At 38.9% G+C, this 15,031-nt stretch overlaps 1 protein-coding gene across 1 annotated transcript; it reads right to left on the bottom strand.

Moving 5' to 3' along the window:
• Positions 1-1,181: 1,181 nt before the first annotated feature.
• Positions 1,182-14,178, bottom strand: lman1 (lectin, mannose-binding, 1). Its single transcript, XM_034096238.2, has 13 exons — positions 13,927-14,178; positions 12,520-12,674; positions 10,863-10,970; positions 9,927-9,988; positions 9,489-9,588; positions 8,862-8,985; positions 8,244-8,302; positions 7,968-8,100; positions 7,587-7,774; positions 5,517-5,596; positions 2,701-2,857; positions 2,481-2,605; positions 1,182-1,688 (listed from the first exon to the last, which is right to left on the bottom strand). The coding sequence occupies exons 1-13, from the start codon at positions 14,144-14,146 to the stop codon at positions 1,652-1,654; spliced, it is 1,548 nt and encodes a 515-aa protein (XP_033952129.1). The 5' UTR covers positions 14,147-14,178; the 3' UTR covers positions 1,182-1,651.
• Positions 14,179-15,031: the final 853 nt, after the last annotated feature.

Raw genomic sequence — 15,031 nt, 5'->3', positions numbered from 1 at the left:
TCAAAATAGTCTTTACTTTGGAAAAGTATAAAGTTCAAACAAAAAATCACTCCTAAGAGGCAAAACGTAGCAAAGCAAATTACAAACTAAATAAACTTGACTATGGTCACAAAATACAATAATCTCTTGGCGAGACAAGCTGGCTCTCTAAATGGCACAAGGCACAAGACGAACTGGCACAGGACAAAGGGAGACAGGACTATTTATACATGAGGTAAGGGGGAACAGGTGGAAACAATCTGGGGCGGGGCAGACACTGACGATGGCGGGAAAACACACAAAGGGAGGAAGTAAAGGGACCTGAAATGAGACCAGAGGTAAGTACAAAATAAAACAGGAAGTGCAATGACAGGACTAGACAGGTGAACAAAAAGACTTGACTAAACATAAATCTAACCTGGGTTATGAACTAAACGTGAAACAATAACATGAACCTGATTAACATGAACAATTTAGCAGACATGACGGGATGTTACAAATACTATATAAAATATTATTATATATTGTGTCGAAAATGGGTTATGCAAATGCAAAGAAACAACATAGTATAGTATTTCCAAAATGTCTGGTAAAAACGACATAGTATATATAGTATGTCCAAAATATGCAATTAAAAAGGTACCATATGGTCTCGGAATGAAGATTCCTGTTTGTCCCCCAGGGGGCCCTGGTTTGGGAACAAATTGTTTACGGGCAATGTTTTAAATATGCAAAGAACTATGACATAAGTCGAAAGAAATGCCAAAAAACAATGAAGTATACTATATCAAAAATATGCATAAAAACGACATAGTATAGTAAATCGCTAAATTTCAGGAAAAATGATATTGTATAGTATGTCCAGAATATGCAAAAATACGACAGTGTAGTATTTCACCTTTTGCAAAAAACAACACAGAAAATGTTGAAAATGTCAGGAAATATATTGTGTACTTTGTCAATAAAGAAAGAATGTGTGATCTTACAAATGCCCCTATAACTCCATACTGTTTTAAATATTCTCCAGTGGTGCAATTTGCTTTGCTTTTTGAAATATCATCAATAATTGAGATGCACAAATCTTTGTACAGTAATTGCTAACTAGAATACACATAAATCATGGACAACCAGGAGACATATCTTTACATAATGATTACCCTTAGTGGAGAGTATCTGACGCAATAAAAATAAGCAGAGAGTGATTTGTTTGCTTTTTCATGTTTATGTAAATTGTTCATGTGTTCATGAGTATCAGTTTCTGACTCGATCAAAGCAGATGAACGGAAGCAGACATCTGCTCTGAGTTTTTGCCACCAATAGTTCAGCATTATTTTATACAAAATTGCACAATTCAAAACACAGGTTTCTTTGTAGTCTGTTCAGTTTCATAAAATGGGACTGGGGCAGATTGAAAACAAAATCAAAACGGATCCAACCAAAAATACTGTAGGGAACATGTTACATCATGTTGGAAATCCAAAGGTCTCACAGATGCATTCATACAAAGCAAATTAGTGATCAAATAAAAAAAATCTGCAATTAATTAAAACAAACTTCAACAAGATCATTTCTTTCAAGTACAATAATTTAAGATCTCAAAATAATCAGAAACACCATAGACCAAATGGACATTCCCTCATTTACACACTTTCTTATTTAGAAATGTATTTTATCAAAAGAACTTCTTTGCTGCTGCTTCTTGTTGACTCCTGCAGGAGAGGAGAGGAGAGGAGAGACAAGGCGTTACAGACAGTAGTGAAAGAGGTGCTATATTTTACTTTAGTAAAAGTAGTGATACAACATTGTAGAAATATTGAACATTGAAAATGAACTTAAACTCTTACTGAACTACAAGTCAAAAAAGCATTAGCACCAAAAATACTTGAACTAAAGAACACATTCATTATAGTTCATTACAGAATAATGATTGTATTTCACTGGATCACAATTAACGATGCATAAATGTGTTTGACTAATGTTGGAGATCATTTCCACAAATCTGTATACTTTCTGTAATCTGCATAATAGAGCTGTATGCATTATTTGATCATGGGTCTAAGGAGAGAGCGGTCCAGACTGTAAAGCACACTGAGACAAATGTGTATTCCTTGTAATATTGTGCTATATATAAATAAAATCTGATGGACATTCGATTGATTTATATTTTGTATTGAAGATAACCTGAATATGTAGTGAGAGGAATGTAGTCGAGTAAGAGTGTAGCATAAAATGGAAATTCCCAAGTAAAGTACAAGTAACTTAAATTACAAACTTGTAACCTCAAATTAAATAATACCTAAAAAAAAGTGTAGTCAAGCATGTGTAAAATATCTGGAAAAACGTATATATGAGAAAAACAACATAGTATAATACGATTTTGAAAAACATGCAAAAAAACGATGTGGTATGTTGCGAAGGATTAATAGAATAGTATGTTGAAAAATAATATTCAAAAAAAGTCATAGTATTTTGAAAATGTTTTGGAAAAAAAGTAATCTTACTTGTACATGATGTAGCAGAAGAACAGGACTGACTGGATAATGATGAAGATTGTAAAGTGAACTGTGGATAGGCAGGAAGGCATGGGGGGCACCTCGGGGCACTTCACCGTCTTCTCTGCTGGATTCTGTGTGACACATACAGAAAAGGGACAGAGTTCAGTCAATTCTGATGTTCTTTTCACAAACCACTCCATAAGATGTGTTCCCCTCGGATCCACACCTGAGCGTTGCGCTGCACCAGGTGCTCCACGTCTCTTTTGACCGTGTGCAGATGCTCCTTGATTTCGTTGAAGTGCTGGATGGTCTCGTACGTTCCCAAAGCGCCCGCGTTCCCCTGCGCTGAGCCGATCTGCTTCAGAGACTCATAGAAGGAGTTCCTGCAGACACAAAGAGAACACACGTGATATAATCTTTTAATGCAAAAACCTTTTAATACCAAATAAATATCTTTGCAATATAATCAAGATGTTTCAATTTGAATCCATGTTGGGAAGCACGATGCCCGGTCAATGTGTTGGGTGGTATCATTTATTTACACTAATACTTTGTCCAGAATTAATCCTTTAATCCCCATTCCCTGGAGGATACATATTCTTAAACTTGTTTGAAAACAGAAAATTACCATCTGATAAAAGAGGTCATGATTGCAAATTAATCCCTTATAAAAACATGTTCTTACAACAGATTACAGGAGGTTAAGAAACGGACCAGAGGAGAGAGGTCTAGTCTGGGCATGATGATGAAAATAGGGATCCAAAAAAACATGAAAATGGAAACAAATAAATGTATTGTATCCTTTTTTTAGAAGAGTGGTTTCAGAAAGTCTTTTCAACCTGAGCAGATCAAAACGAAGCTGCAGCCTGTTAGCTTAGTTTAGCATACAGACTGGTCGGATTAAACAATCCTGGCTAGCTCATTAATAAACATGTTATGTATCATTTGCCTAATCTGTGTAAAAATCACAATTAGTGGTCAAGAAATGGCACATAACCCCCGGAGCGTAATGTGCCATTTCTTGAACTGGCGACGTGACTTTCTGTAGTCTTGGCGTCTTTTTGAGTCAATAAGTAATTTTGGATTATGTTTTTTTTGACTGACGGTTAATGCTAGTTTGTCCTGTGTCACAGCGTCTATCTCGCAAAGGTTTATTTGTCCGATTTCCCTTCATCACGTCTTCAAAACAACCAAAATGTACAATCCAAAACCATTAACTCTCACAAGTAATACAATCTGAAATCGTTTTGTTTTTACTTTCAATTTCATGAGTAAATGAAATCAAGTAAACCATTCCCAGAAGAGAATGAAAACGTCTAAGCCCGGATCATATTTCTCCACCAAATTGAATTTCTTAAAAGTTGATTACTTACAGGGAGAAAGCAATAAGTTCCCCTTATCATCTTAAACACATCTAAGACGATTATCAGAAAATAAGTGTCTTTTGCAAATGAAAGTAATTCAAGTCGCTCCACAGATGAATTGGAGGTTACTCATTTTTTGCTTGTGTCTGACAGATGTATTTAAAGACGCCTAATCTGATAAGGACTGAATGGTGCTAAGACGGTGGCCTTTTCTTGCTCGGCCACATGTCCGACAGGATGGACAGGGATGACATATAAACAAAATCTAATTTGTTTCACAGAGGAGGGGGAAAATAAAAATCTCCCTTGAGAAAGTAAGTGAGCATTTATTAAACCCCACGTCTAATCTTCATCTGCTACACGTGACCCATTTATGAGCAGAAAGCCCTCCTTGGAGTCTGAGAGGAAGTCCTATCACAAACTGTGTTTAAAGAGTGGGATCAACTGCGAGCTTAATCTACAATGTAATACAGATCAGTCGCTCACATTAGCACATTAGAGGGGGCAGCTGCAACCTTTTGCCAGGGTCTCAACTTATTTACTGTGTCAATCAGCTTAGTCCTCTTCCCCTCTGATAATGTGCTTTATTAAAAACAAATCATAACAGAAACTGTCTTTCCCTGCCGTCTATAATATCATTTATGTTGGTAGAATTAATGAAAGTTGGAAGTTATGAGTCAACAATATACTAAAAAAAAATCATGTCTGCAAAATCATTTGAGGATGAATGTCCTGTTGGATTGAGGGCATATAAACAGCTTGGTTCTTTTATGAGACAAAGAGATTAATGTTACATCAAATACAATCATTAATATCTTGTGATTCAGATTAATTCTTAATGCAGATGGTGTGTTGCAATTAAGACCCGATGAGACTGCAGCCACAGGACACACATGCGACAGGATTGAATAAATAAACGCAATTTAAAAAAGGTGGAGAAATAACTAACTTCATTCTTTTGAACTCAAGAAAAACGTTCTTGAAATCGCCGCTCACATTTAGGAGAAGGGTTTTGAGGAAGACATTGTTTTTTAATCTGATGCGTGCTCACAATGACTAAGCCGACACCGTAGGCAAGCAATATGAAAGCACAGGATTGAAGCTAAACATCAAAAATGACTTTCTGAACACCTAATCAGGCTTACTTAGAAACACTCAGGGAAGGCATACCATCATAAAATCTCTTAAGCTGTATTATCCGAGCGCTCAAATCCTGCCAGAGTTGTGAGGAGACCATATTTAGAACCAAAGAAGAAGAAAAGATTAAAGCGGGCAGAACAAACTCTACCTATCGTTGTATGGCTCGTCAAGGATTCCATTCTTCCAGTTTTTACATCAGGAGTAAATAATGCAACTGGTAACCTCCAGACATTCATTATTAATAAATACAACACATGAGTTAAATGGTAGCGCTTATACCATGCAGAGCAGAGGCTTCAAAATGTGTGAGTGTGTGCAAATGCAGACTGATACTGCGTATGGATTAGGGGCTGGCAGACACCTGTGATGCTGCCGTCACCGCATCCTCAGATTAAATATGATTGGAGGGATTTAGCCGCCAGGATTTCCCTTGTTTTTCTGGAGTATCGCGGAGCTGTCGTTATGTTTTTTGGCAAAAACAACGGCTAGTTTTTAAGACCGATCAAACGTCAACAACAATGAGCCCTTTGGGACTTACCTCAGCTCGTTCAGGTTTTTGAGGACCTCCTGCTGGGTGGCTAGGACGGAGCCCAACTGCTGTTGACCCACAGTGTCCAGCTGAAGGGGAAAGAAACATGGTGAAGGTTAAAGGCCTGTGTGAAGATTTGATACCGCTGTTGCTAAACACAGATGTAACGGCTTTAATAACCCATGATAAAACAATTAACGTTAGCAAGAGTGCTTGTCTTTATAGTTGGTGTGGGCAGGATGCCAGTCTGTTGGGATCCCGGTACATTTTTAAATCACTAAACTGACTAGAAATAAATGTAAGTGTTGTTAAAGCAAAACCACCAAATGTTATTCATATCCATACATTTGTGTAAAATGACAGTTACATGCACACAAACACTTTACTCTTATTCCAAATAAGACAATATACAACGTGTAATACAGGTCATGTAAAGAGCTTACAACTTCTTATAATTCCAACTAGGCCCTTTTCAAAATGAAGCATATTTCCATTCAGTCGTGTGGGATTGGCTGACATCATTCAGGTGTGAGGAGCCTGCTTTGACGTGTAGACGCAGCATCCAAATGGCTTCTCATTCAGTTTTCTAACAGCAGTTTGCAACACACGGGCCCTTTCTCATTTCATCAAATCCCCCTCCTCGACTCCTCTGTCCTCTGGTAGTGACCCGGAAATGAATTTCAGCGCGCCATGTTGAAGGACATCTCATTTCTCTAAATGCACTTCGAGGACCGAGGATCGAGCGCAGAGGAGCCTCTCTGGAGGAGCTCTAACCGAGGATACACTGATGGGTCCTCCACAGTCCTCCACGGCTCCTTCGTGGATGCATTTCCGGGAACAGAGATGTGACGCACGGCCGGACTTATCTCAGCCAATGACAGCTCTGCATGCATCCCCTGGATATTATTTTATTAACTGCTTTCATCGCGACGCGATGTTTACAGAGAGAACAGCTGTGAGGTCCGTGCAGAAAGCAGAGCAGTGTGTATAATATATATCACTCAGTATAACAGGCCTACTCTCTTCATTTGCATTAGTTTAGTAGATATCTACAAAGAGTCGATATTTAAAAAAATTCTAAAACCATTTAGTGCTTCACATAATAAAATACACAACGGCTGTAGCCTGTTTTAGGAACTGTATGTGCATGTGGGTGGTGTGTGTGTGGTACAGTGTGTAGGTGTGTGGACAGACAGGTCTCAGTTGGTTTGGTGTCCTCTGCTTACTTTTAATACTTGTAAATAAAACTTTTGGCCCGTAATTTATTTTCCTCATTGTAGCGACCAGAGAGAGGGGGGGGGGGGGGGATATATCCAGTCTCCGATAGTGTTACGTTATTATGAGAGTGCTCTGTTTGATTCTGAAATTGTATATATTTATATCAATATGTGTGTGTGTGTGTGTGTGTGTGTGTGTGTGTGTGTGTGTGTGTGTGTGTGTGTGTGTGTCCGCATCTGTAGCCTGTTATTGTCTCATTATACCGCACTGTGAATGAATCAAAGTAAATATATAAGCGGTCATGAACACATGTGTCCATCAGACAGAGGCTGCTGTGCCTCCTGTCATCATTAATGGACGTCTCTTTAAAATGACCGCTCAGAGGAGAGGAGTTCTCATTTCTCTAACAGCCTGCTGCTTCCCCTCCTCTCTCCTCTGTTCCCCTCCTCGGCTCCTCCGCTCGCATCTCCTGTGGGCGGGACTAAGTATCGAGGATAGGAGTCGAGGAGGGGAGTCGAGGAGGAGATTAGAGAAATGAGAAAGGGCCACGGCCTCTTGCTGTGTTTTGTACACAAGCCGACGAGAGATGCCCAGAAAGGCCACATTTCTGATACTTTAGCACAACGTTGACCTTCCTAAGAAAGTGGCTGAAGAAATGTAAGAGGGACAATGTGTTGAAGATTGAAAGAGTCTGCACCAGTGACACATGTTTAGAAAATGTCTATTTTAAAACAGCTGAATTTATTCATTTATTGGAAGAAATGTGAACAGTGTGGGAATGTAAACACATCCAGTGATCTATCATCCTGTGTCGTGTCTCTTTGCGTCTGGCGTGAACACATCTCTCCCAATAACTCTCACCTGTGCCGACTCGGCGTTGGTCCCCTTCTTGGCGACCTCGTCGGTGATGACGGACACGTATCTCCGCTGCTCGTCCAGGATCATAGCGAGCTGCCGGTGGAGCTGTTTGATCTCCAGGTGGATCCGGTTCTGACCCTCAAACACCTGACGGATCTCCTGGTCATTCACCGTCTCATAGATGTCCTCAACTGAAGAGAAAACACATGAGTAACTACATCCACAGAGCTTTCATGAGGCATTTGAATGTTTCAGAATATTTATATCTATTTGAGTGGATTCGCTAATATAATATAAAACTGCTAATAAAGAGTATCATTACAAATAACTTTAAACTTCATGATTTTGTTTATAATCACTTATGATTTGGTTTCAGAAACTAACTTGGCTGTCCTTGGATGTCGGGGTGCTCTTTCTGAAACTCCTCTTTCTTTTTGTCCAGCTCTTGCTGGAAGTTCTGAAATTCCTCCTGGTACTTGTCCTTCTCTTCTTTAGGAATCTCAGATTCAGGTGGGGGCTTCAGTGGGAGAGACAAAAAAGCCCTTAGTGAACTCAATAGAGGCTGTGCTTGGACTACATTGTGCACATGCATGCACGCTGAGACACGCAGCTGCACACAGGGACGTGAACGTATTGGGAGCTTTAGTCAAATGGAGTTACCGGCTGCTGGCCTGGCTCCGTGAGACTGAACGTTAAGAAGGACAAAACATCGTGGTCATCTGGAGGAGGAAAGAAATGATCAGTTAGTAAACGGCAACAGAAAAACATCACAACAATTATGGAGGTGCTTTACTGCACTTTTATAAGACATGTGAAGGGGGTTATAATTAAGGAGGGAAGGGGAACTGGGGTAACATCCTGTCAGTAAAAGACCAACAATAACATGTGTTATATGACATCTAAATGTATTCTTCTCTAATAGGGGAATACAAATGCGTGTCACACTAAGAAGAACATATAAATAGGGTACATAATATGATTAAAAGACAATGTGGTATTGGGGCAAAAATAAACAAAACCTTAATAATAGGGTTGCATCATTTGAAATGAATAATGGGGTAATGTGATGGTGTTGAAATATGCTGATGAAAAAGAGGATAGCAGAGAAGTAAAAAAAAGACTAGTTCATAATTCTAAGATGATAATAGGACATATAAGACATGACACTAAATACGGTCAGAAATCACCACCAGACACTAAAGCTGAAAGTCCTCTCCCTTACTCGCATTCAACCCACAGCTTGAAGAGTTTGTTTTAGCACAGAGAATAGAGTTGTACCTGCTAAGCCTCCAGTGGCTGCCGAGACGCCGAAGAAGCCCTCAGTGGGGAGGACCATGTTGTCCACCTTGGTGCAGAGCTCATAGTCCTCTTTGTCTGGAGTGAAACCAGCGTTGAACATCACCTGAGGAGGAGGAGGAGGAGGAGGAGGAGGAGGAGGAGGAGGAGGAGGAGGAGGAGGAGGAGGAGGAGGAGGAGGAGGAGGAGGAGGAGGAGGAGGAGGAGGAGGAATGATGAAGCTGAACAAATACTACCAACTTTGCTGATCATAATTATAAAACACAATAACATCTATTTGCTGCAGTGACAGTTGCCAAAGAAATGTCGTTGTACTTTGTATGACAATAAAGATTTATTCTATCACGGCCAAAATAATGGAGTGTTAATACGAAAACTTGACTTTTTCCATTTTAGATTGTTATATTGTTTTTAAAGTATTTAAATGTAATTTCATAATGTGTTTTCGTTGCACTCAATCTCAAAACGTTTATTTGTGTGTGTGATTTGAGCACTTTTAATCGCCTCGTGTTGAAATTTGCTACATAAATGAACGTGTGTTTTCTTGCATTACATATACACAGCTTTATGTATACAGGTAACAACTCTTGTGTTTATGGTTTCTCCTACCGTTAGCGTCTTCTTGTAGTAAGTTATTTTGGCTCGGACAGGATAGGGTTTGTTGCGGAAGTCTCGTAAACACGTACCGAGGGCCTGTGTGGTGCCGTCACTGGATCAAAACAAGACAGACAAATAAACACACAAATAAACGCACCTATACAGCACTGGGCTCAACTTATTGACACACACACGGTATGATTAGACTTTCTTAAAAAGTGAATAACACTAATGCCCGTGTTTGTTTTGGTAAATACGTGCAGTGCAGTAAACAGTGTGAACTCTAAGACTGGAATGGCATTGGAAAAGTGATTTAAAGCTTTCACTGGAGATTAGGAAAACTGGAGGATTATTTACTTTCCAAGCAAATATAATCATATTTCATAATCTCCTTTAAATTGTTGAAATTTTAGTTGATGACATAGCCAAGCAAAGGAAGTGTTTACTTACTTGTGATGGTCATAAACAAGCTTGCCATTGTTTCCCACAACAACTATAGCTGGGTTATTTTTCTGGAGTGAAGATGATAGAAAACAAGGGAACAACACATTAATCCTTTTTCCATGTGACTTTGCCTTTAGGTAATCTTATTCCAAAATATCAAACCTGAAATAATAAATACTCAAATGTGATACAAACATAAGCATGAGTCTTTTGTTTAGCATGACATTGATCTGTTTATGAACTCAAACCATCGGAAACAGAATCAAAATATCTAATGTTTTATTTATAAGAAAAATATATGCTAGAGGGGGTAGGACCAGAACAGTTTTTTGTATGCTTCTTCGTGCCCCTGTTGAACATGACAGACTATCTGAGAATTATTATTGTTTTTTTGTTTGTTTTGTTTGTACTTTATTATAATTATTAATTTGAGTGAGAAAAAAAAAAAGGAAAAAAAGAATATATATATATATTATTGTTGTATGTTTTTGTTTCTGATATGTTCAATAAAAAATACTTAAAATAAAATTGTTCATACAAACAGAGATCATCTCAAATAGAAATGTGAACATTGTACTACAATACATAACAAAAATAAATATGTAAATATATACAATTGGGTATAATAATTATGATTATTTAAATAAAATAAATAATAAAAAACGGAATACTTAAAACCTTCCAACAAAAGTATAATAGACATGTTTATATTAACAAAACAAGCAAGAACTAATATTAAGGATGATAAATATCTATATATAAAGTAGCTCTAAAAGGAGGATAATCTTACAATTATAATTTGTCTATCAAAGTGCCCCTCTCATCAGTTGACAACAACCAAAAGGAGCAGGGAGAGCCTGAACGTGTCTTTGTGTGGTTTTCAAAAAGGACTCATTTCAGGAACAAGTCATTATAAGTCGTGGCTGACCAATAAACACCCACCTTTCCATCGTTGTCAAAGGTGTCAAAGAAGACTCCCACTCCGTTCCACTGGTCGGCCGCTCCGTACACCGGGCCGTCGAGGCCCTGCTCAGTGGTGAACCACATGGCCTACAGACACAGAAGAGGAGGACATGTTAGTCAGTTTAGCATCAGTTACAAAACACAAGTCACAAGTCAAAGGCAGTAGCATTTTAGATGAACCACATTTAACATCTTCATTTGGACATACTCTGGAGCTCTGGAAAACAATACCAACCTCAAATTAAAAATGTATTCCAGATATAAAATCATAAACAACAAAGTGCAGGCTAAAAACAAACCAGAAGTGTCATTATTTTAACAATTGGAGTGTAAAGTGTATTAGTGCACTGTATATTAGGGCTGGGTCATAGTGATTATATTAAATATCACAATATGTGTGTTACTATTCCCTTGGTGTTGGTATTGCAAATAAATTGTAGGGTTGAGTATTGTAGCCTTTCTAAAATATTCACACAATAATATATTTGTATAAATAATCACCTGTAGCAGCTTGGCCTAAGGACGAGTGTTATGAAATGACATCACCTTTCTGTAATGCAGCAGATGTAGTCTCTGGGCACGAGGTTTAGAAATGAGCTGTAGCTTTAAACTCTCTGGTCATATTCACATGTTCATGCTCTGTGTGTGTGTTCCATTAAAGATATCAATTCACTTCTCCTTTGTAACCGTTCAGGTTTCAGTGAAACAGTGAAGGGGAGTAAACATGACATGTGCTTGAGTATTCATGTGTTGTCCTGCAGCTGTGAATGGATCTACAGTCGTCCCCCTTGATATGACTAGAGGCCTGTTTGACTGGGGCAAAGCGATGCAGAAAACCAAAAACGACTTACAAGCTAAGTCAAGATGTTTAATGCCGTGTATCAAAGTGAAACAGGATATGCTTCATTCCTATAACTGTTGACTGCAGAGTCATGCAAATGAGTATAAGACATTGCTCTAAGAAATAACAGTCAGTAAATAGCTGAGTTTCTGTGACAACACCAACTACCAAACACATACTCAGTTTCTGGAGACATGTTTTGACCTGATTTCCAATTATTCCTCTGCATACGAATAATATTAGAGTGGAAAGTAAGAGGGTTTACTGATTTAGATGATGACATATTGAATTAGAGCACAAGGAAGTAAGACTGTAAGCCACTTTTGATGCTCTAGTGCAGTGGTTCTCAAATGGAGGTACGCAGACCCCTAGGGGTACGTTGGAGTACTGCAGGGGGTACGTGAGATTTATTTTTATGTTAATGAAAAAAACTGCAGTGGCCTTCCTGTCAAAGATTAACAAAGATCCTCAGTGAAGCACAAGCCCATGTTTCTCACTACATTGTAAGTACAACTTATTAAAAAGATCAGTTCAATGCAACTAATGTCGTCTTAGTGTTATTGCATGATGTTAAATTTGGTTTGCCATGAATTTAGTGATGGATTGTAAACATTTATCACGGGGTACGTGGCTGAATCTTTTTTTCAAAGGGGGTACATTATTGAAAAAAGTTTGAGAATCACTGCTCTAGTGCAGCTGCACAGAGTAGGAGATGCCAGTTCAGGGTTCTGGCTTTACAATGTATATAATGTAAACTGCCTCATTATTAGACACAGCAGTCTGACCCCTCCTTACCAAACCATCCGCTCCCATCCGGCCTCGTCCAGACACTCTGAAGGTCACCAAGGCCTCCCAGTGTTCAAAGTTGACTTTGTTTTTTGTCCACACAGAGCCCTTCTGACTCCTGAGGGACGGAGTGATGCGCACCTGGTCTGCACTGGGAATAGTATCTTAATGGAGAAAAGGAGAGAATAAGGGTTTTAGAAGCAAGGTAGTGTATGTTCAATGATCTCAGGGGAAATGAAACCCATTTACAAAAGATCAACAACATATGTGGTTTATAAAACAACTGCACACTAAAGTAGTCATTTACTGTGTGGCCTTCTTTTACTGGAGAAAAAGCACATGCCAGCTCACCTCTGGTAATGGTATCAGAAGCCAGCACTATCAGGCTGTGTCTACTGTCTAATCGTTTGCCAGATTCACACACAGTAAACGATTGACCTCAGATTTGTTTGTTCAATCTGGGTTTACACTTTCTAAAACCAACATGAGCTTACTAAATGTCTAACATGTTGCTATTCTCTATTTCATATCATTGTAACTTCTATAACGTTATAAGTGCTGTACGGAGAAATAAAGGAGCTTACATATATCACCTAATGTTTTTTTTTTACATTTTGCTCTAGAAAATAGTGGATCATTATTTGTTAAAGTCATAACATGGTTCCAGCTCTTCGGTTTTGAGGATTTACATCTTTTATTCGTCTAATTGTGTTGTTAACTTAATAATTAAAATGTTGGACTGCTGGTTGGACTAAACAAACAACTCATGCATGGGGGCCGAGCAGTTTAATTAATTTGGAGTATGGCTGCAGACATTTTATGCCATCCCACATCTCTCTCACCTTGTTTACTGTCAATATAGAGAAGCAGTATTTTGGCATCTTAACAAAGGACAGAAAATCACCCCAAAAAATGCTGATGATGTCACCTTTAACCCTGGGAAATTGTGACTGACTAAACATAGATCAGCAGAATAATAATCGTTGCCGATTGAGAGGGTATAATCTCGTGCTGCTGCAGTTTATTGAATGCTCATATCAGCGATTGGACAAATCACAGGGTGATGCAAGAATCCAAAGGCCCATTTCTGAAAGATGAAAGTTCAACGCTTGAGTTGCATGTGTGTGCACAGCCTCTCCGTCAGTGCTGTTTTTAATTAGCCCAGGACACGTTGGAAAAGGACTGGGACTCGGACGTAAAAACTACGCTGCTAAAATGTATGATATCTCTGGTGCAGTTTTGAATGGACCGAGAAACGTGCTATATTGACTGTACATCCTTCACGGAAACACGTCAGTGAAAGAAATAAACCGGTAAAACATAACCGACTCCAGCTGTCCTATTGTCGTGTTGTTACATTTGTGTTTTAGGTTGAAACAGCAGCTCTGTGATGTTGACAGCTGGATACAAACTTACTTCCAGTGTGGATCCAAAACGGGATCCCGCCGTCTTTCTGAGACAGGTGAGGTCCCTTGAAGCTGTATTTGTACTCAAACCGGCGGTGAGGAAGCTCCTCTGTCGTCGGGGCACCGGCGGGGACGTCGGCGAGGCTGTGGTGCAATATTAACGTGGTGAGAAAAGTTAATATCAACAAACGAGTGTTGGCAGCCGGGCGCTGCGCTATGGACACCGCCATGTTTCTGTATCACTGCTGACGTAGCGCTGAGACCACGAGAATGACGAGTTGCGTGAAGGGCCAACAGGGCGCTTTCTGATTGGTCCTCTGCTTTGGTCCTTTTTCCTCTCTTCTTCTTCTTCTTCAGTTTTTTTAAGGAAACAGCTGACTCTGGGGTTTACGACAGGAGCCATATGTACACAAACGAGTAACGGATTATATATAACGGTAACACGTAATCAAGAATCAAAAAAGTTAACTGTAATGCCTACATTTAAATACAACTACGTTATTAGATTACTGGTAAAAGAAATACAATAATACAAAAACATATAATAATAATAAAAAAAATAACAATGGGATAACTAGCAGGATTACAATGTATCATTACATTTCAAAACAAAGAACGGCATGCTTACACATTAAAACCAAGTTTTTGAATGCAGGAGTAGATAGACAACTAAACATAAATACTGTATATGCGTACATGATAATAATAATAATAATAATAATAATAGTAATAACTTTAATTGATATAGCGCCTTTCATCAACCCAAGGTCGCTTGACAAAGAAACATATAAGGACAAGACATAAAACAGGTGGCAGAAATGGAAGTGTTACATTGCAGGGGGGGGGGAGAGTGAGTTAATGTTGGAAGGCTTTGTTGAACAGATGAGTTTTCAGGGTTGATTTGAAGATGACATGACTTTCATGGAATAAACTAAAACAGAATTTGTAAACTATACCATTCAGCAGGCCAACCCTATAATTTAAAGGTGGGGTAGGTCATTTTGGAGAAACCAGCTCGAGTGCGCTAGAATTTGAACATACACAGCCGGAAAAATTCTGCCACTTCCTTAGAGCCCCTCCTCCAACACAAACGAACGCGCACATGACCAATGAGG

Source organism: Pseudochaenichthys georgianus, chromosome 12 (assembly GCF_902827115.2).
Source record: "Pseudochaenichthys georgianus chromosome 12, fPseGeo1.2, whole genome shotgun sequence".
NCBI lineage: Eukaryota > Metazoa > Chordata > Actinopteri > Perciformes > Channichthyidae > Pseudochaenichthys > Pseudochaenichthys georgianus.
The sequence above is the reverse complement of the archived record's forward strand: the minus strand, read 5'-3'. Positions and strand labels throughout refer to the sequence as shown.